General features: G+C 37.1%; 4 protein-coding genes and 1 pseudogene across 4 annotated transcripts; 1 reads left to right on the top strand and 4 right to left on the bottom strand.

Moving 5' to 3' along the window:
* Positions 1 to 2,148: 2,148 nt before the first annotated feature.
* Positions 2,149 to 4,528, top strand: LOC120114790 (annotated as a pseudogene).
* A 378-nt stretch (positions 4,529 to 4,906) lies between these two features.
* On the bottom strand, positions 4,907 to 6,276 carry LOC120114849 (protein tesmin/TSO1-like CXC 5). The gene is made up of 3 exons (XM_039135631.1): positions 6,248 to 6,276; positions 5,591 to 6,010; positions 4,907 to 5,325 (listed from the first exon to the last, which is right to left on the bottom strand). Exons 2-3 carry the CDS (start codon positions 5,997 to 5,999, stop codon positions 5,027 to 5,029), a joined length of 708 nt encoding a protein of 235 aa, XP_038991562.1. The 5' UTR covers positions 6,000 to 6,010; positions 6,248 to 6,276; the 3' UTR covers positions 4,907 to 5,026.
* An 85-nt stretch (positions 6,277 to 6,361) lies between these two features.
* On the bottom strand, positions 6,362 to 8,266 carry LOC120114789 (protein tesmin/TSO1-like CXC 5). The gene is made up of 6 exons (XM_039135573.1): positions 8,232 to 8,266; positions 7,998 to 8,175; positions 6,978 to 7,337; positions 6,733 to 6,810; positions 6,536 to 6,599; positions 6,362 to 6,459 (listed from the first exon to the last, which is right to left on the bottom strand). Exons 1-6 carry the CDS (start codon positions 8,264 to 8,266, stop codon positions 6,362 to 6,364), a joined length of 813 nt encoding a protein of 270 aa, XP_038991504.1.
* On the bottom strand, positions 8,033 to 17,918 carry LOC120114848 (bark storage protein A-like). Its single transcript, XM_039135630.1, has 7 exons — positions 17,765 to 17,918; positions 16,743 to 16,810; positions 16,475 to 16,630; positions 15,645 to 15,893; positions 15,256 to 15,581; positions 8,301 to 8,397; positions 8,033 to 8,175 (listed from the first exon to the last, which is right to left on the bottom strand). Exons 1-6 carry the CDS (start codon positions 17,874 to 17,876, stop codon positions 8,367 to 8,369), a joined length of 942 nt encoding a protein of 313 aa, XP_038991561.1. The 5' UTR covers positions 17,877 to 17,918; the 3' UTR covers positions 8,033 to 8,175; positions 8,301 to 8,366.
* Positions 11,565 to 14,282, bottom strand: LOC120114847 (cyclin-dependent kinase F-1-like). The gene is made up of 2 exons (XM_039135629.1): positions 13,797 to 14,282; positions 11,565 to 12,700 (listed from the first exon to the last, which is right to left on the bottom strand). The coding sequence occupies exons 1-2, from the start codon at positions 14,280 to 14,282 to the stop codon at positions 11,756 to 11,758; spliced, it is 1,431 nt and encodes a 476-aa protein (XP_038991560.1). The 3' UTR covers positions 11,565 to 11,755.
* Positions 17,919 to 22,657: the final 4,739 nt, after the last annotated feature.

Below are 22,657 nucleotides of genomic sequence, written 5' to 3'. Positions count from 1 at the left end.
GCTCATATGGCCAAGCCTTTGGTGCCATAGGTTTGATTTTCCATCAGCATCTGCTACTGCAATGATATTCTCTAAATTTGAGGTTACATAGAGAGTACCAGTCTTCTTACCACGAGCAATGACGAGTGCTCCTTTGGTAATCTTCCATTCACAGCTTGAAAAAGTTGTGCTATATCCTTCTTCATCAAGCTGTCCAACAGAAATCAGATTTCTTTTGAGGCCAGGAATATGTCTCACTCCTGTCAGCTTCCAGGTGGTCTGGTTTGGCAACTTTAGTCGGATGTCTCCTTTTCCGACGATCTTTAAGGTTTCATCATCAGCAAGATGAACCTTCCCAAAATCACCACTGACATAGTTCTCCATGATTTCTTGGCATGGGGTGGAGTGGAAAGATGCCCCTGAATCCAAGATCCATGATTCAATCGGACTGTTGACGCTTAGAATCATGGCATCACCTGTCTCCTCTGTCACGTTGGCAGATTCCTGTGCACCGGTATCTTTCTTCAGTGCTCGGCAATCTCTTTTAAAGTGACCTTTCTTGCCACAATTATAACAGGTAAAATCTTTCTTTCCCGTTCTAGATTTTTCCCGTCTGGATTTTGATCTGCCACGATTTGAATATCTTTCTGAAGTTCTTCCTCTAGACTCCGTGTGCAAGGCTGAGGAGGTTGATGCTTCACCCGATTCTCTCCGTCGAATTTCTTCACTCAGTACCAGATCCCGAACATCGTCGAATTTTAATTTGCTGTTTCCCGACGAACTGCTGACTGCTGTAACAGTAGCATTCCAACTGTCTGGTAGAGATGATAAGAGAATTAAAGCTCGAACTTCATCATCGAACTCAATTTCCACTGAACTCAACTGGGTTGTGATTGTGTTGAGTTCATTTAGGTGTTGTGCCACCGATGCCCTTCCGTCATCCGCAAATTGAATAATCGCCTCATCAAATGAACTTTGTTTGAGGCCGATGGTTTCTCATACATACTGGAGAGAGCCGCCATAAGACCCGCCATGGTCTTTTCCTTTGCTATGTTGAAAGCAACATTTCGGGACAACATCAGTCGGATGACTCCGAGGGCTTGTCGGTCGAGAAGAGCCCAGTCTTCATTCTTCATGCCCTCTGGTTGCTTTCCTGAGAGAGGTTGATAAAGATTTTTCTGGTACAGAAAATCTTCAATCTGCATCTTCCAAAAGCCAAAGTCCGCACCATCGAACTTTTCAATTTTCACCTTCCCTTCGTCTGCAGCCATCGCTTCCACTCGAATCTGGCTTCTTTTGGATCGTTTCTGACAATTCTTGCGAACCACCGTGTATTAGAACACCACCGTCGACAAACTCGTATCGCCGACCAAAATTTCACTATTCACGAAATTCACTATTCACGTGAATAGTAATGAATAGTAACCTCACAGAAAAATTGACAAAATTCACAACCAAAAGCTCTGATTACCAGTTGTTAGGAAAATAAACCGAGTACAAGTAATTTCCCTATAACCAGATTAGTGAGAATGCGAAATAAAAGCGGAAAAATAATACCCGAAAATTGATAACGGAGTTCAGCCAATTGTGCTTACGTCTCCGGGCTGCTGCAGATCTTTTACTAAGAGAGAAAATTTACAGGTGTTTACAAAACACTCACTACTCACAAGAAAGCTCTCTAGTATAGGAAGAAAGAAATGTTTTGGGATGATTTTGAAGCTAAATGGGTAAGGGTATTTATAGTAGAAACTTAGGGACTAATCTTTGAAAATACCCTAAAGTGCAATGACTAAAGTGAATTTACCCATTCCTATTTTCAACAAACATCTACCAAAATTTTACCAAACTTTGAAAAACATTTTTCAAAGAAACATTTACCAAACTTTGAAAAAAACATTTTCCAAAGTTGGTTGTCAAACTTTGAAACTTTTAACATATATATATATATATATATATATATATATATATATATATTATTGTATCAAACAATCTTCAATTATATTGTTCCTCGTATTAATAGAACATTCCAAACTTTGTCCCCTCTACGGCTATATAAATAAACCCGAAGGCAATAGCAGTATAGCACTCGAAGTAACATTAACATCTTCGTTGGGAAAACCGATAGTGAACTGAAAACCAAGGCAACAGAAATAACCTAAGGAGTGAGCGATGTCGCAGAAACCAGTGACCATGGACGTCGGCAACGACGCCGTTGCAGTTGTCACCATCTTCAATCCTCCCATCAACGCCTTGGCTATTCCCGGTAAACCGCTGCAGTTCTCCATTTTTCATGTGGTGCTTTGAATTGTCCTTTTCTTTTTCAACTGTTGCAGTGATTGCTGGATTGATGGAGAAATTTGACGAGGCTTCGAGGAGAAACGATGCCAAAGCTGTTGTTTTAACCGGTGAGTTGTCATTTCCATCGAATCAATATTTTACGCTTGGAGTGCGATTTTTATCTGTTTTTTTTTTTGGTTCTGTTATTGAAGGCAAGAGAGGAAAGTTTTCTGGTGGATTTGATATCAATGTTTTCGAGAAAGTTCACGAAACAGGTATGAACTAATTGATTAGCAAGACTCTTTGCAGTTCCAGAAATGTTCATGATGGTGCTTATACAGGCGATGCATCTGTGGCGTCTGATGTGTCCGTTGCTCTTGTGCTTAATGCTATTGAAGGTCTTTCATCATCCTTTTACTTATTGTACGTGTCATAACGTTTTCAAAATAAAAATTCGAATTAAAAATAATTATGAATTTCGGGGTTTTTGATGAATTTGAGATTTGATTGAATTTGGAGTCGTCATCGACCTTTGAGTTAGGTAGATCGAATACCTAAATATGTCGTTTAAAACAATTTTTAATATGGAAAACACATGCATAACAATATTTACAACAAAAATATGAAGATGCATAGCACGTAGACATACACATATAAATATACATGCACGTAGACATACACATTAATATTTAATATGAAACACATGCATAGCAATATTTACAACAAAAATATGAACACCCTAAGTTAAGGGCTAATATACGATAAACAAATAATATAGGGATCAAAATGCATGAATACAAAAATACAAGGAGCTAATCAGACAATAATCCAAAATTTTAAGCATAAAATAGTGATCAGGGTGCATATAAACGAGCCGTCGCTATTTCCGATCCCATTTGGCCTCCACCAATAACGGCAACTTTCTTTACTTGCCTAGGTTTTAGACCAAGATCAGTAACATTTGGCACCTGAAAAAGTGAAACTTCAGGGTAAGAAATACAATGGAAGATCTCAATTGGTTCTAGGCAGGCCTGGTGCCAAGGCAAATTTGGGGCAGTCCTTTTGGCTTGCTGTCTTACAATTTTTATCACCTCCTTTACTTCAGAGAGGGACAATCATTTTTCTTCTTTGGTGGCAGCAAATGTTTGAGCTTTAGTTACGAGAGGGAAATTGACAAAGGATAAGGCAGAAAAAGCACTCTCGATGCTTTAGTTGGTCCAATTGACTTGACTCTTCCATATACAGCCCTGCCGATTTGGTGCCTCTTTTGGAGACCGTACGTACACAAAAAAACTTCCCCACAAGTCATTATTGACCTTATGACAATCGGGAAAGTGATAAAGAAAGTCCCTGTCATCGTCGGTAATTGCACCGGCTTTGCAGTCAACCGAACATTCTTCCCATATTCGCAAGGTCCAAATTTGTTGGTCAATTTAGGCATCGACTTATTCAGAATCGACCGGGTGATCGCCAATTTCGGCTTTCCTATTGGTCCTTTCCAGTAAGTTTCTTTCCTTTGCTTGGATAGCAAGGTACATATGTTTCCAGCTTAGGTGATCTCTTTTAACTGAGAGGAATTATGTTACTCCTAGTTGTGCTTTGCAGGCTTCAAGACGTATCGGGCTACGGAGTGTTGTTGGCACTTTAGAAAGAATTCTCGAAGACGTTCTCCGATCGAGTATCCATATCTCCGTTGGTTGAACTTTTGATGAAGAATGGACGAAATGGTAAAGAAAACTATAGTTGGACGTGTTTTCAAGGGATACTCCCAAGTAATTGAGGCATGTTCTGAAGTATTGGTAATTTCCAGGGAAAATCAATAGGAAGGGATATTATAGTTATGAGAAGGGAAGCAAACCAAAACCTGATCCTTCCATATTACCTATTATCCGCGAATGAGAGTATTATCTTAACAGCTATTATGTTAACTTTATGGCAGTGGTGGCATAGTGTTTTGGGCAGATATAGTTGGAGCAAATCATGTGTACAAAAGACTTCAAGAATGGTCAGAAATGTACGGAAGCTTCTACAAACCATCAAAGTATTTGGAAGAAAGAGCCATTAAGTGCATCCCACTGGTTACAACCTTAACCCCTTTCTTGTTTGAATAAAGTCATTGAATTATATTTAAACAATTATTTTTATTATTAAATTTTTAAAAGTTATAAAATGATCCTTAAATTTATCACTTTTATGAATCACATGCTCACCTTTTGTGTATTTGCAGAGTGCAGCAGCAACTTCATCTGTATCATCAAAGTCGAGGTTTTAATAAGTAGATCCTCTACATCTTATAGACATTGTGCATATCTTTGCACCAATTTCGTAAAAAAATATGCATCAACAAGAAGACATTGCACGTGCAGCCATAATAGAAGAGCGTGAAAAATTTTCATTTCAATGATGAAATAATATACATATAAACATTACGAACATCGTTGGTTGGGGAAAATAGCATCAATTCTACAAGACCGTGGCTGATTAAAGCGGTACTCGGCATTTATGTTGAATAGAATTCTAAGCTAAAACTTCATCAAGAATTATAAAATCCCCTCCCCCCATGTTTTTTTTCTTTTTGCTAAAATTAAGAATGGACTAATGAAAGGGCATGGTATGAGCTCAAGCCACTGAAAAAGAAAACGGATAAATAATTCAAACATGAGAGAATTTAATTCGAGCACCGGTCAGTGTCAAGAATGATGCCCACAATCACTTTGATATTGAATCAAAGCCGAAGGTGGGGAGTGAATGGTTGGTCGGAATAGTGGTATCATACCTTGGACTGATTGTCAGCATTTAAAATCTTTACATCTGTTTTTTCGGTTTTTGATTTAGCATCCCCGTTTTCAGGATGGTATGGACCTCTAGGAATGTCATTATCACCAGTGGTGACCACCACGGCAGTCATCTGAGATGTCTTGACTGTGGGTGGACTGACATTTTTTGCAGCTCCATTGGTAACGGATCCTTGTTGGTTCCCCGTCTCAGTGCTGGCCATTTCAGTGCCATTGCTAGGGGGTCCTCTTTGACTACCTGTCTCTGTTCTTGCTAATGACGAGCATTGTGTTTCTGTGATCAAAATAGAGCAGCATTGTCAATTCCCAATGGTTTATGCATGGAAAAGATAATACACCATGAAATAGATAACATATGAATTTAAGTTCTCCACTCTCTGCCACTCTACACTCACTTCATCATTCTGCCTCTCCGTGATGTATTACTCTGTTATTAGAAAGTTAGAGATAGTTCCATAATTTTAGTTTCTTTTTTGATATGCGCAATATAATTAGTCAGTAATGAATCAAATTTTTGGAAAAGGGAAAGGGAAACTTGCCCTTTATCTCTCCGAAAGTGATAAGCCTATTGAGACAATCTCTGAACTTTGTCAAAACAATTCTTTCCTGCTCTGCGTAAATCTCGGTCATGCCCTGTCCGTAAGGCAATTGTGAAGATGTGCTGCATCCTTGGCCCATGATCCTGTTAGGAGAAGCAGTGGCCATGAACATTGTATCTTGTTCATCACACATCAAGGCCAAAGTTCCTGGAGACATAGGCCTTCCCTTTGGCATATCAGCACTATCCGAGCTGCATTCTTCAGGGACAGCTTTATCAGCCTGGTTTGCACTTGAACAGTCATCAGCCATGGTTTTCTCGGCATCAGAATCCTTCTGGCTTTGTAGCCTGTCTTGAGCGGATGATGCAATGGAAGTTTCTGCATGATCTTCTGTCAGCTTTTTGGTCATGATTCTCTGATCTGAATGTATACAGAAATTTAAGGAAGAGCATTAGATGAAGTGGCAAATCTATTAACTTATTCTGACTCAAAAGTTTATTGCTAAAAACAAATTCAAAAAATGACAAGCAAGAATTCTTTGTGGAATAAAGTGTCCAACTATAATTTCTTACATGTACAAGGTATTTATGGAAACAACACCAGTTCCGATATTTAAAACAGTTTTAATGCATTATCCATTGACAAAGGAAGCCTAACCTTAAACACTGATATTATGTATTCATCTGAAAGAAAACCATATACTTTATTCATCAGGAAGGGGAAAAAAAGTTGAACCACGAATCTTTCTTTAACAAGTACAAGCAGAAAATTTCAATAAGCATCACAATATAAAATGTTTCTATGAACTGCTAGAGATGAACACAACGACAAAGCAAGTATAAGTTGATCATCATACATGATAATACTCACTGTTTAAGCAATAAAATGTGACAGGATTAAGCAAGTATAAGTTCAGACCAGTTATTTGAATGATTTCCCCTTTACCTGACACTGTTTTCGCAGCTTCTCCTGACAGAACTACCAAAACAGAGCAAAGCTCCTTCAAGTCCTGCTTTTGAATAATATCAGCTAACAGAGACCTTCCACCAAAATGCTTAAGTTAGTTTCCTGAACAATCGGACTACAAATATTGTTTGACCAGGACTCTCCATTTACCTATATGTAAATTTTGAAGGGCCTACTGCAGCAGTTGTAGTAGCACGAGAAACTGGTAGAGAAGACAGGGAAGAGGAGGGTGCAGAAGCTCTGATATGGGGTGGCTGATTAACAATGAGAAAAAAGAGTAGCAAATGTAAGTTCTAAGAGTACAACTAAAAGTAATTGTGTGGAAGCTTTTATGGTAACAAGTGAACCACAAATATTGAAACATGAGAAGAACTACCGACACAGTAAAGTGTTGATAAATATTCATGGATCAGACGTTTACCTGAGGAAAGCTTCCAAGCCTGGAAACAGATGGATCACTTGCGGTTGACCCAAAGAACAGTTCCTGACCTTTTCTCTTTTTAGACACTGGAGAAGATGCATAACCAGAGGACCCAATAGCTCCAGTTATGGCAGCATTTGCTGCCTGCTGAATATATGCCATATTGTTGACATGGTCACCATGAAAGAGAGCCTGTCTCTCTTCACTTCCCTCAAAATTTTTGCAGTCCAAGCATTTGCAGTTTTCGGAGCAAAGAATGTTGGCTTGGAAACACTCACAATACTTTTTAAGGCACCCGGATTTCTTACAATGACATCCTTTGTTGTGCTTTCCCACAATTAAAACTTCCCCAGCCTCTTCCTAAAAATAATTCAAAACTAATTACTATGAGAATGCCTATTGCAGCAAGCTTCAAATGACAAATTTTATATTTTGTTAATATAATTTTTCAAGAAGGAAAGGATCCTCTCCACACTACTTAGAAAGTACTGAAAATTTCCACTACTTTACCCAAGGGTGAGTAATAAACTTCCAACTAAATATATTACATAATTTTTTAATGATTTTAAATTAAAACGAAGCTAAATGAAAGCTAATTAAAAAGGATAAATGAATAGGATAAATATTAACTTAGATTTGGTTGAAACTTGAAAGTGTATTACTCACCCTTGAATTTTTCACTACTTTTTAAGTAGTGAAAAGGATCTTTTCCTTTGCAAGAATCTAACCATATAGAGTTTAGAAAAAAGGATATCAACTCTGTGCAAATATCACATGTGTAGCCATACATTTAAATGGAAGAATACCAATATAAAAGGTTATAAATATTCCAAAAGGCTCATCAAAGAGTAAAGGCAACAAAAAAATATTACCTAGATAGACATTTTGGTGGAGCCATATGAAAATTGGTATCTCCATGATAAAAGTTAGCTAAAAAATTTATGGCCTTTTGTTGAACCAATATTGTGCAAAATTATCAAGGTAAAATGTGAACTAAAATAAAAAGTCCAGCCACCATACCCTTCTATCCTGTGTGCCATGCGGGCTGCTTGCAATTTTTGGTCTGAATGCATTTGGATTGCGCTCCAAAGTTGCTTCAATAGCATCTCGTCTTGCAGTTTCATTCTCAACATTGTTATAACAATTAACACAGTTGCACCCATCACAATATATGCCAGATGCAAAGCACTCACAGTACCTGGTCAAGGCATTGCATAACTTTCTATATCTTATACCATAAAACAAATTAAATACAATTCATATAAAAAACTGAATACGGAAGAATTCATTATGGCAACAGAGCATAAAAGTCAAAGTACTTACAGTTTCAGACACCTAGAATGTTTACAGTTACACTGCTTCTGCTTCTTTGGTGTGCCATCTTTCAGTTCATTTGATCTTGGTTTTGCTTTCGGGGATTCTGGTTTTCTGAAGTGAGCAAGAAATAAAGAACAAGAACAAAGATAGAGAACAGATAATTAACTTCCATATTAAGAAATTAAAAAAAAACTGACATATTTTAAAGCAATCTTCTGTTCATTGAACCGTTAATTCCACCAGTTATTTAAACTACGTAGATTTTCATAAAATATCTCCATAAATGTCAAACACATTATCGTAAGGGTGTAAGAAAAACAGAAAAGAAAAATTAAAAGAGAATAAAACAAGTTTCATTGCAATTAAAAAGGTAAGAAAGGGGGGAAATGACCAATATGGTAATGTCCAAGAAACAAAATGTCACATCCTAGAACTACACTATATTATAGACAGAAATAATGGGAAACAAGCAGCAAAGAGCGTAAGAAGATGTCAATACCAATTTTTGGTTTCTAACATGTCATGCAGGAAATCTTGGTTAACAGAAAGTCCGGGTACCAACGCTCCCTAAGACCAACACTTTCTGTAGCAGTGCTCCTGAACAGTATCAATCCAATCCCTAAGTGCTCCAGCACTCCAGACAGTGACGGAGCTACATTTGAATATTAAGGAGGCCAAAAAGCCTAGGGACCTAAGAAGTATTTACTAAAATCTTTAGGGGAGGGGGGCAAGGCTTAATCCGATTAACATCCAAACTACGAGGGGCCTAAAATATATATAATTAAACAAAAAAGTTTGGGGGAGGGACTAGCATCATCCCTTACTATGGAGCTCCAGCATTTCAATGTTTTAACTCCAAAGCTTCACTCCTCCAGCACTTCAGTGCTTCAACACTCTAGAGCTTCAGTGTTTCAGCACTCTAGAGCTTCAGTGTTTCAGCACTCCACTGCTCTAGCACTCTATGGCTCTAGAGCTCCAAGTGTTTGCAGCTTCAGTGCTACAACGCAGTGCTCTAGCACTCCACTCTTCTGACACTGCAGCGTTTCATTCACTAGTACCGTAGCAACATAATCACGTTCTGTACTGTGGCACATAACTACTGCAGGAAGAACAGTGGAGCTAACCTGGAATCAGTGGGCAGGATTTTTGAGTTTACTTCACCATTGGGATGTTCAGGGAATGCCTCTGAATTGGAGATTGTTAAGAAGCCTCTGCCATAACCTTTTTCATTTCTTTCAGTATGCAACTTTCTCTCTATAACCAACCACCACATTTTTTATCTTCCCAAGCCACTTCTTTCCTTAACTACCACCATTTGCCAGCGTCTGTTATTCAAAATCTACTCCAATCATCCTCTCCGCCATCTCTCATGACATTCTAGATTACTAGCTTGCTTAATTTTCTCACCCTATCAGAAGAAACCCTCTACAGAAGTTATATAAGGTGAATGATAAAGTTTAGAGAAAATCAATTGATTCATACCTTCATTCAAAACAACGTTTGTTGAAGAAATCAAAGGAAGAAATAAATTATTTGAAGCAAAAACTAACTTTCCTAAAATCGAGTTTCCAAGAGGAAAAGAAAAAAACAGAATTTGACGCAAACATAGCTGAGATTACAGAGTTAGTGTTGAAGCATATGAAAATAAATGTCAATCCGGAAGAGCTCCTCACTATGTAGTATGTACACTCTCAAAAAGGAAAATAAACACGAACTTAAATTTTGTCAAACACGAACTAACCAAAGAGAAAACACCAAAAAAGTAAGAATCATTACAACAAACTAAAAGAAAACCACATTTTTTTATCAGAAGAGCTTACACAACTCTGCTCGAGGCCGTACTAGGAGGTTGCGCAGTGACAACAGGGGTGGTAGCCAAAACTGGCGGCTTTATCTGTTGCTGTTGCACAGTAATTGCAGCCGAAGACGAGGGCACACCTATCCTTTGGGTGGATTGCGGGTGTTCCGGCAAATTCACACCTCCAGAAGAAACCCCGCCAAAACCGGCCGTGAAATCGAGCTGCCTTGCTAGCTTCTTCGAAGGAAAATCCGCCGTATCAGATTGCACATTTTTTGGCGGGATTTCACCTCCTTCTTCTTCCCCCATCAATTCCAACTCCCCCCTAAATTAAAAAAAAAAAATCAACACACGGCTACAGCTAAAATATCCATCAAATAATATCACAAATTACCTTAAATCAACTCAAATTCAGAGACTTTTAGGTCCAAATCCCAATCTACAATCGAAAAAACTCCAAATTACCAAAACAACCTCGATTCCCCCAAGCTCGAGATTTCCACCATGAACTTCCAAATAATCGAGAAGATTTAGAATCCGATCGATGCATAGAGAGGGAGAGAAACTAAAGAACACTAAAAAGAGCAATATAAAGAGTTAGGGTTTGTAAAGCAGTGATTATTGAAGAAGAGGAAAAGAGAAGCAAAAGTGTTAAAGGAACTTGGTTTTGGCTTGCTGTTTCTTCTCTTCTTCCTTCATGTCTCCTCCCTCTCTCTTGCTAAGTTTTTGAAATTTATATTTCTATATATTTTTTGGGGTCAATTGGACGGTGGAGATTTCTATGGGATTGGTATCCGACGTTTCATGATAAAAATATTAATCTGACGGGTAAAATTCATAGGTGTGCGTATTGAGTGTTGCTGAACGTCGCATCTGATTTAATTAAGCTCTGGGGTTTTCCACAAGTCGTGTATGTTAAATAATTTACCTTTGAATTGTATTAATTTTTTCACTTTATTATTTAAATATTTTTTATTTCAGTTTGAAATTTCATGTCATTCCTTCACACATTTACTTTGCAAAATAAAAAAAAATTAGGTGAAAATAAAATTTATGAAATTTGAAATATTTTTTTTGTAAAATAAAAATATTAAATTCATATTTATTTTTAAAATAATTTTAAAAAATAAAATTAACATCGATCAATCGTGAATCAATATCAGTATATTCATATTTATTTTTCAAAATAACATTTCATTTAACCACTGATATCACAATAAATATATACGTGTGTCTGTTAAGGTAATCAAACATCATACTTTATACTGTAAAAAAACAGTACATTTTATAAGAACAATTAAGACTCCTCTATAAGATAATGTTGTCCAATCACAAATAAAGAAGATTATGAACTTGTACATAAAAAACAATTTCGAAGGTTTAACTTTACAAAACTCAGTAGTGCATAACTACTTTATTATACTGTACCCTATGAGGTAGATAAAATCAAATTTTCCATGATTTTCATTTCAAGCCCCTCGAGTAATCCATTCTCTTGGAGCTTTACACAAAGTTATTACAAATTCACGTGTTGTTCATACATCAGTTGTACCGGATTCATGATTTTCATCTCCAATTTCAGGTTTCAACTTCTTAAATTATACCTCAAAACAAAGAGGAACATATAATTTAAGCATTCACTATACCTCGATGCAGAGCAAGCTCAAGAGAACTGCATGGAAAAACCACTTCCGGTGTTCTCGACCTTGAAATGGCCGAAGTCACCGAAATCAGAGTCGGATCCCATGTCATCATAATCGTGCCACCCACCAGGCGAATCCTCATCGTGGTTGTTTTTTGTGAGAGGTACATGCAGCTCAGTAACGGGAAGTGGAAGAGGTTCTTCATCGAAATACTTGTCATTCAGGAGCTCCATTGTAGTAGCTCTACTAGCTGGGTTGTAACAAACAAGTCTTTTGACAATGGAGATTTCATCAGCAGACTTGTTCGGTAGGCAGGCTTCTAAACCGGTCGGATTTTCGATCTTGGCGAAAGAAATTGTTTTGTAATCAGGAAGTTTACAACAGCTAGGCCAGACTTCTTCAGTCAAATTTCCCAAAACATTGATAATTCTGCCGAGCTGATCAATGTCAGAAATTCCAGGAAAAAGCGGCTCAAGGGTTAGCAGCTCTGAGAAAATGCAACCCAATGACCACAAATCTACCTCCAGTCCATAGTCTGTCGATCCATACAGTAGTTCCGGGGCTCTGAACCAGCGAGTACCAACACAGGATGTGAGAGCACCATTTCTGCCATCCCCACCCTCTTCAGCATCGTATGAGTAAGAACTCTTGAGAGGATCATCGTCAATGTCACTTATGGTACCTGTTGCAAGACAAGAGGAGTATCCGTCGTTAATATTTGTTTCTTTGTCAGTTTCATCCACGGCATGTCGTTTAGCCTTGAGCTCAACTAGCTGTCTAAGATATTCTTCTCTATTAGTATCTTCCACCACTTGCTTATTAAATCCTTGATCTGGCAAACTATGAGCATCAGCGACAACATCTAATGGTGGAGTTACATTTTCTTGATATCCCGTGTTTTGTTCAACCGGCAGTTGATGGTTATCATCATCACCATCAAATCCAGGCTCCATGAGTATCCTTGCCTGGAAACCAAACGAAACAGACATGACACATGAAAGATGACGAGTAAAACAAATTTACATGGTTCTTAGAACACTATAATTCATATTGTCCTTTGCATTATTGAGGGACACACCATAGCATGCTAGGAAGCCAATTTACCAAGGCTGTGATAAAATCAACACGAACTAGTACTACTCAAACTAAGCACTTCTAAAGCTCTAGCAGCTAAGGAGCCATCAGCACAATAATGTAGACAAATTTTCCACTCTTCTGACAGTATCTAGTTTGAAACAGGAAAGCATGAATGAAGCACAAAATGCGGCCCATCACCAAATCCATGAAATTTCAATCACTAAAAACATGTTTTATTACTCGAAATAGAACCAAGAAACGTTGGTGCCAAATCTTGACAGCCTGTGCCTGCATTAACAGTTCATGGACACCAAAATGAACCATCATTTTCTGATAAAGCATGGCCCAATATGCTGATATTTCTCGTAATTAACCAATTATCAGGGAACCTACAGGATCTAAGGGAAGTGTTGTGATTCAAACAAAAAAGCAATAGTCCAATAGGATTCAGCATCAACACCTCTAACTAGTGCAAATGTCATCGCATCATCTATGACTAAAAATGAGGCACTTGGATGGAAAAAAGAACACCCATAATGCAGTAATTAGAAGAATCCCATCAACCTAAAGTATTCAATTTTTCACAATAACTTCACTAGCTTATGAATTCGATCACATGATTAGAAGCATCTGCTACATAGCTCAAGAACAAAAACAAGTTCAGCATAATTAAGATTAGTATTTTATTTATTTATTGTGGAGTCTAAAAGCCTAATGAACCGTTTTGGACACTAGCTACATGTTCATTGATCTATACAAGTTTACTTGATCATCGAGCTATTAACTCGAACACTTGGAAATTCCAAGTTCAACGCCTGCAACCGTGCCAGGAAATTATTAGCAAGCTCAAAATGTCAACTTTCCGATTGGAATAAAATTTAATCCAAGATCGCCGCATTTCACTTCCCAAAGCTTCACATACAAGATATGCAAATTGAAAAACCTAAGTTAAATTAAAGCTAAGAAAACTCAACATAAGTGTACCTGGCCAAAATCGGCTAACTTAAGAACCCCGTCATCTGAAACCAATAAATTCCCAGGCTTTAAATCCCGATGAACAATCATATTCCGATGACAAGCGTCGACCCCACACAAAATCTGGAGCATCCACCTCTTAATCTCACCGACCCGGATCCCTCCTTCCTTCTTTTTCGCGTCGCGGATAACCGCCGCCAAATCGGTCCTCAAGAACTCCAAAACGAGCACGGCGTCCTCGTCTTCCCGCCAAAAGTACTCGTGCAAGACGACTATGTTGGGGCAGTTATGAAGCATTTGCAAGGCCTCGATTTCCCTGAACGCCGATTGGTAGTCGTGGACTTCCTTGAGGGCGACTATGAGGTTGTCGGAGAGCCGACGCGCCCTGTAGACGTCGGAGTAGGCGCCTGAACCCACGCGCTCCAGGATCTCGTACTTGGCGATGACCTCGGGTCGGGTGTGGATGCTCCAGCTCTTCGGTAGTGGTTGCTCCATTTTCCCTTTGTTTGCCTACTGATTCTGTGAGGTTCTTTTGAGCTTCACTCTTTTCCGACTTTCGAAGAACGGAATCAAAGGATAAAGTTAGGGGGTTCAAAATTCGGTTTTAATCGAATTAGTCGATCGAATTGAATTAGTTTAATTAATTCGGTCGGTTACCGAATTAATTCGATCGGGGAACGGTTAAAGAATTTTTTAGAATTCGATTAACGGTTAATTCGGTTCGAAATCGATTAATTAACCGAATTAATCTTTAAATATAATTATATTAAGAGGCACAAACTATTTAAAATCTATTTAAAACCCAAATCAATATTAATTACTTAAAATATCAAAACTAAATGCAAAATGTTTGAATCAAATTAATTAGATATTATTTATAATTAGATATTATTTAAATTAATTGTAAAAATTTTTTTAATTAAAAAAATATTAAATTCTAAAATTCTAAAAAATTTCGGTTAATTCGAAAATTAACTGAATTAACCGAAATTTATTCGATTCGGTTAACGGTTAAAGAAAAAAAATTCGATTAATTCGAAAATGGTAGTTCGGTCGATTCGGCCACCGAATGAACACCCCTAGATAAAACGAGTAGGAAGAACGAAGAGAGACGACGTCGTACAAAACAAACTGTTGAAGTAAAAACGAAAATCATCCAACTATATTTAAATAATATTTTAGTCATTAAACTTTTAAGAATTTATTTCAAAGAAAATAATTAAACTTTATAAATTAAACATTAGATTTAATAAATTATTATAAAAAATTTAATTGTTCTCTCAGTTGACTAATCCGGACTAACTCCGTCGTGTACCTAATAAATTCGTAGAAATTATTTGTACACATAACTTATATATCAAATACAAGTAAAAACCAAAGTTGCTATTGAAGTTGGGATTCACATTATTGTGGTAACAATTAACAAACCAACAATCAATCATTTGTGTGATGTGCTTATGAAGATAACAAGGAAGTGAAGCCAATGAGAACATCAACTGCATTTTGAGCAGCCAAAGCGGCAAACAGAGAGGCTTCATTGGACAAGGCAGAACCCCCGCCAGCTAAATCAGACAAGGATCTGAATGCAATGAAAGGCATGTTCTGTTGGTGACAGACAAGGGCAACTGCAGCCCTCTCCATGTGGATTGCCGTTGCATTGAACTTGGAGTTGAAGAACTCACGATAAGCTCTGTTGTCCACAAACATATTCGAGCTTATCCCTCTTTCTACCCTCACCACCATCTCTGGTCTCGGCAAGCATGTCCCATTCACGCATCCACCGAGTCTCAAACCCTGATTGATTTTTAACACGTTAAATCTGAAGCGATTAACCCTTTTCTTGTTTATGCATTTGGCTTTTATCTCTGCGATGGCCAAGTAGAGGTGGTTGACCAGAACCCAGAAAGCATGTCGCCTAAGTTCAGGATCCCCATCCACTGGGAAAATCTCTTCGGGTTGATACCAGACGTTGTTGAGCAGATTCTCTGAAGAAATATTGCATTGTGTGCTGCTGTTGTAATCAGAGACCCTAAGGTAACCGATTTCTCTGGTGTGGTCTCCATTTGATTCTAGTGCTAGCCCATCTTCAGGCCCATCTCCGTACCTCTTTTAACAATATCAAACATTTTTTTACAAAAATGGTAGTAATTATTTAAGAATAATTACTATAACGTCTTTATATATATATATAGGGTTAATTACATAAATGGTCTTCCAATATATTTTATTATGTCCTTAAATTATTAAAAGCTATAAAATGACCTTTAGACTATAGAATGTTATTTGTTGAGTCCATCGGCTATTAAGAGTTACAAAATAGTCATCTAATTATTCATTATGTTTCAAATTCATTCTTTTATATTTAAAAATTGATTGTATTTTGAGCTTAATGTTAACCTATTGACTATCCGATCCCAGAATCTCAAACAACTATCATATCTTAGTCATCATGAAACATCCAACTTAGACAACTGTCAAATATTTTAACGGAAAATAATGAGTTTGGAATAAAATCAATAGTTGGATGATCATTTTGTAACTTTTAATAGTCGAAGAACTTAAAAAATAATATTATATAATCAAATGACCATGTTGTAACTTTTAATAATCAAAGTACTTAATAAAATAATATCATATAATCGGGGACCATTTGTGTTGGGCTGGGCCGCTGGGGTAAATGGGGGTACCTGTCCGTTCCAAAGGCCAGTATGAGCCCAAAACTGAGGGATGGTTACATCCCCAATCTGAAGCTTAGGATTTGCATTTCCTGCTATTCCATAGTGCAATACTCCCTTCACCTTGAATAAACTCAGCAGCAAGTGTGTAGCTGTCCCTGCATTTAGCTTTTTTTATATATACACCAGGAGGAAAATGGATTAATATCAATAACATCGAGGACCAAAAAAGAATAAAACAGATTATTAAATTGCAGATATGATCCATAAACTTTCATACCATGCTCAACCCTGTCATAGCAACAATAACCTTTTCATTTCTCAACCGTCCAATTCGAAACCTTCTTCCCGGATGAACAAAGTGTAAAATAAAGGGTTATTTTTATGAAGTGTAGGGCTGTAAATGAATCGAATTTTAAGGAATAAAATTGTCCTCATGTTTGTTTAAGTTTCTTTATTTTAAGGTTTATATGTATTTGTTAACAATTTTAAAATCGTTTAGTTATTTAAAATCGTATGTATTTATATTAATTTTTTAATAGTCGTGTTATATGCATGAATATGTTTATTTTATATTTTTACAAACATTAAACTAATATACGCGTACCGATAAACATGTTGACCCCATACCATAATTGTCTTATAAGCTCAAATCGGATCAAAATCTAACAAGAGTTAGGGTTATTTTTGCAACTCTAGCTATGGGGATGTAATGAATGGAGCATGAACGAATAAAGTAATGTTCATATTCGTTTGTTTATTTTTTGAAAGTGATCATGTTCTGTTCGTATTCATTTAAATTTTTAATATTGTATTCATGTTCGTTTATTTTTTTAAAGTGTTCGTGTTCAGATCGATTGACGTTTATGAACATGTTCATTTAAATACTAAAAAAACGATGAGATTATGTCACTAGTCCTAGAGCTCCTCATGCTTCATAGTTTGAACTCCAAAATTTATCCTATGTTCAATTTTGTCCCTACTTTCACCAATATTTAAAATGTAAAAAAAATATCAAGAAAAGAAAAACGGGGTAAACAAGCTTATAAGTGAGTCGATAAACGAGCCAATAAAGGAGCCTTAAATGAGCTTGTTCATGAATATAAACAAACCAACACACATCTATCAGTGTTCGTTTGTTTATTAAATGAACAGAGAAATTTTGTTCATACTCGTTTATTTTAAATAAACAAATAGTTCACGAACAGTTCATCGAACCTTATGTTCATTTACATCTCTAACCTAGCTATTCTACATTAAAAAGTTTAGCTAAGAAATTGGATGAAGTTTATAATTAATCACCTGAAAAATCAAGGTAAGGAAGCTTATGATCAGGCACAAAGGTGCCAGATTGCAATAGAGGATTCATCTCAAAGGCATTTGGCACTATTATGCCCAAGTATGGACCTTCCATGTTTATCCTATCGATCTTCCACAAAGTAGAAGGAACCAAACCATCGACTCCATTGATAACAGTCCCCAAAACAACAAGAATATGAACAAACAATACCATTTCCAAACTCAAACCCATCGTCTCCGATAACCCGAACCCTATAGAATTTTGTTTCATATGACCTGCAATTTGATGTGATTTTAAAGGTAAAAGATCGTACTCATACCCAACATGAATATATATATATATATATATATATGAAATAATGTGACAAAGTCATCAAGTGACATAAGTTAGCACTCAAAATGATAAAGTAACATGTGTCATATTACTAATTAAGTATATGTGAAAATACTTTAACTAAGGAAAGACACATGATTTTATGTTATGAGATGAACTTCTAAAATTTTAGAAATAAACGAATTTATAATATGCTAAATGGGAGAAAACATATTTTCAATAGAAAATACATAGAAATAATCTAAAATATATGATAATTTTAAATTTCAAAGGACGAATGCCCCTATCTGTCCCTCTCCGAGTCTATCCTTGATTTTGACCAAAATTTGAAACGTTGAGGCTAACATGTTCCAAAAAAAAAGGAATAAAGGCTAAAGTGAATATTTGGATAAACATTAGAGACTAATGTTGTTATTATGCTAATAACGTAAGGTCATCCTAACGTCAATTATGACACGTGTAACCCATATCAATTAGTGGGCCGAACCATGAGGGCCGGTGGTGACCACGGGTGCGGCGTGGTTGCCTTTTTACAACTATGGCCCAATGGGCTATAACCTTAACAAATTATTACATTGAGCAACTTTGTTTGATTTTAATGTTTACGAGTTATATGGCATTGCTAAGTACACCATTCTTATGGTAGGTTGCAACTTGCAAGCGTGTCGGAAGATCTCAAAACAAGGTGTCTTAGCATCGACAATGGGCTCACCGGAAGAGACGGACTCCTCCGGATTTTGGACAACGGAAATGTGAGAGTTGTATCATTCAGTGATTGGGAAAGAATAGACAATGAAGTTTGAGAAATAGATGATTGTTCCCTTTTACCTTTATAGGGTTAACTATACATATCCCTCCCCCCAAACATATACACCTGAAGACACCAAATTTTGTCCCGTTATATAATATATATCATTTAATGTCGTTACATTACATAATATACTTACATTATAGATTATATTATATAATAGTTTATTACATTTACATACATTTAGTTTACATGTCACAGGTCCGTTTCACAAATAAAAAACGTTTGCAGGCCCAACAAATCGCTGGAGTGCAGCCCACCACGCATAGGAATAGGGTTTTCTGGAAACCCTAGCTTGCCTCCCTCTTGTCCCAGCCGCCAAACGCCTCGACCGTTGGATCTAGATGAGATCCAACGGTCCACAATAGACCCTATTGTAGGGTTTTAACCTTCACTCATTTCAGTGCCACAACTGTCCCCTTGCAAGAATCCTCGTGTCCCACGTCTCACCAGGAGCCTATCCCCGGTTATCTCGGCACCAGTTCCCGATCCCCTCGGCGCAAGGAAAGCACACGAAGCCAACCATAAACAACAAGCAAGACAGCGTGTTAGTTTAGGACTTCAACAACCAAGCCGAGTTTTACTCGGATTAAAATTCTAAGATAGGGGTATTTGTTGTATTATAAATAGAGATCTAGAGGAAAGAAATAAGGGAGGAGACTGGTACACAAACACCACACATCTATAGCAAATATAGGGAAGCAAGCCGAATCTTTGTACAACGTTTGAAAGGAAATAAAGGTAGTGTTTTTACCTCGTTTTGTTCGTCCTTGGTTTCTTGCATGTGTAGTTACTCGCGTTTTGTGCTTGAAAACCCCAAAGAAAAACATTAAAAGCCGATGAACGGAGTAAGGGTGTACGAAAATTTCTTTTCTAGATCTGCACCCCTACGAGGCTTATTTTAGAAAATGGTGGTGTTTTTCGTGTCGAGGGAGAGAAGGGCTTTCGAAAAAACCATTTTTTTTAGGTTTTGCCGCCGATGAACGGTGGTCGTCGCCGTTCAACGGCAGCAGCGAGGCGGTGTATGGTTACCGAATTCTGGAAATCCGCCGTGTTCTTCATATATGAAGAACATGCGAGAGAGAAATGAAATAGGAGGGGGGGCTTTTGATTTCTGAGGAAAGAAATGAAACTAAAAAAATTTTGTTTGAGTCATATATCAAACCCGTTCCAGCCTTACGACCTGACCCGATGAACTCCTCGGACCCGCGTGTTTTTGCAAGAAGAGAGAGATTTGCGTTTTGGTTCTCCAGTTTCAAAAACATTTAATTTGGTCCTCTGAATCGATTATTGAACCCGAAATCCTTGTAAATTGACCCTTGAGTTTATTTTGTTTTCAATTTAATCCCTACTATTATTATATACTATATTTTCATTATTATTATATTTTATTCCCTTATATATATATATATATATATCTTATGTACATTTTTATTTTATTTTATTTTATTTATATTTATATATATATATATACATAACCATCATTATTTTTATTATTTTAGGTATTATTGATAGCGTATATAAACATATATATATATATTTTTTTTTCTTTTATTATTATATGTATATTCTTTATATTTTTTCATTTACTTTATTTATTTTTATTCTATTGCGTTTCCTTTTTATTTAATACATGTTTTATTTGTATTCCTTTGTTTTTATATAATTTTCATTTCTTTGTTTGTATGTTTTTTTGCTATTCATGCATATATATGTATATATACATTTATTTAGTATATTTTTTTATTATTTCTTTTCCTTTATTTATCTTATTTATCATTAGTTTATTTGTATTGTCTCCTCTTATTTGTATCATTGGTTTTGTGGTTGTTATATCTTATTTATTTTCACCACTCCAAACGTAACGTTTTCTTCTTAATGGTCTTCATTCAATTAATCAGTGGTAAGTAATTTAGGATCAAATTTTACCTTTTAATTTAAAATTACAACTTTCTTGATAAAGACAACTGGAAATTACGTAGTACCGAAAGGGTGGTTCAAGGGTGCTAATCCTTCCTTGACCGTAACCGACTCCCGAACCCGACACGTTTCTGGTACAACGCAGATCAGGTAAGAAATAAGGTATCCGATCAACCCATTTTTAATAAAATAAATGGTCGGTGGCGACTCCAATACATTTAATCTAAGTCGAAGCCCAATTCCGGGGCCCAACCGAAAGACGGTTGCGACAGCTTGGCGACTCCGCTGGGGACTCTCAAGTGAGTCAGGCTAAGGTAATTTTCAGTTGTCTTTTTAACGAAAAGGGTAAGTTTAAATTTTAAGGTAACATTTCGATCCTTATTGCTTACTTTTGATTATATTTTTTCGAGTAAATAGTTGTACTAACCGTTTTCTCAATGATTTCAGCCCTTAAAGTCTTTTTTCATCTAAGGCTCTAAACCCGAGCTCCGAACCCGTTTTAAGTGGGGGTGAAAACGACGCATTCGTGTGAATTTATTCACCGCATATGCCTAGCAAGTAGCCTTCGGGATTCATATACCTTATGTCTTCGTGTGAATTTATTCTCCGCATAGACATAAGGGAATGTGTCCCCTCGAGTTTAACTTAGTCCACACAAGCCTGTGATGGGTTTAGGACTAAGGGTCTGGTAAGCCCAAGGGGGCACCAGCAAGGAGAACTCGGGTATCGTTTTTTAGAACCTAAACCAGGAGACTTCGAAGAAATAGAGCCTGCCCCAAAACCACATTCCAAAACCAAGGACATTTCTTTCCTAACCATTTGTTTTTCCTTATGTTTTTTCTTGCCATTTATTTCTTGTTATTTTTATTTATTTCCATTTATTTTTATTTTACTAACTATTTGCCTTTGTGTTTGTTTTTTAGCATTTGCATCATAGCAAGAGGTCATTGATCCCTAAAAAGACGTTCATTACGCACAAAATAATCTGAATTAATGGATAAAGGTGTTGTAATACAAGAGATTAAAAACCCTGAGGTACGGCTATGGTCCGAGAAGACTCAGAAGGAAAAGGGAGACAGTATTCAAGACAGCTATGTGTCAGAGCTGGTTAGCTACTCCTCGATCAGCCTAAAGCAGAATGACGTACAAGAGCTCCGGGACATCTGGGACAGTTGGAAGAATGAGGTGAAACAGAAGTTCAGCCAACGGTACGGTGATGTTGCACTTTTGCTTCATGTTAAGATTGATGAGCCCCTAATTAGAGCCTTGGTTCAATTCTGGAACCCGGGATACAGTTGCTTCACCTTTAACCGGGAAGACATGGTGCCCACCATAGAAGAGTACACTACACTGCTGCATTGTGAAAACATCAAACTCGAGCGGGCCTACCTTAAGCACATTAAAAGTCAACCTTTCAAAAATGCACTAGCTAAGGTTGCCGGAGTTGATGAAAAATGGGTAACTGACCGAGCTTGATGTAAGGGTAGTGGAGAATGAATCGCTTGGCTTCATATCAAACAACTAATGAAGCACCATCCCGATGAGTGGAAGACAATAGACCTGTTTGCATTAGGTCTGTATGGTCTAATTATATTCCTAAAGACCTTGGGATACATCGATGCCACCGTAGTGGAGCTATTCGAACAACTCTCGAGAAGAGTCAATCCAGCACCAGCCATCTTGGCTGAGACCTTTCGATCTCTCAATCATTGCCGAAGAACTGGCGGAGGAAGATTTACCGGGTGTATTCAGCTCATTCAGGTCTGAATTCACAGCCACTTCTGGAAGACTAACGGGGTTGCCTACCGCCGTTTCAGCACCACCTATTCACCTC

Source organism: Hibiscus syriacus, unplaced genomic scaffold, assembly GCF_006381635.1.
Source record: "Hibiscus syriacus cultivar Baekdansim isolate YM2019G1 unplaced genomic scaffold, ASM638163v2 tig00110247_pilon, whole genome shotgun sequence".
In the NCBI taxonomy this organism is placed as follows: Eukaryota; Viridiplantae; Streptophyta; class Magnoliopsida; order Malvales; family Malvaceae; genus Hibiscus; species Hibiscus syriacus.
Note: the sequence above shows the minus strand (reverse complement) of the source record. Positions and strands in the feature narration are given on the sequence as shown.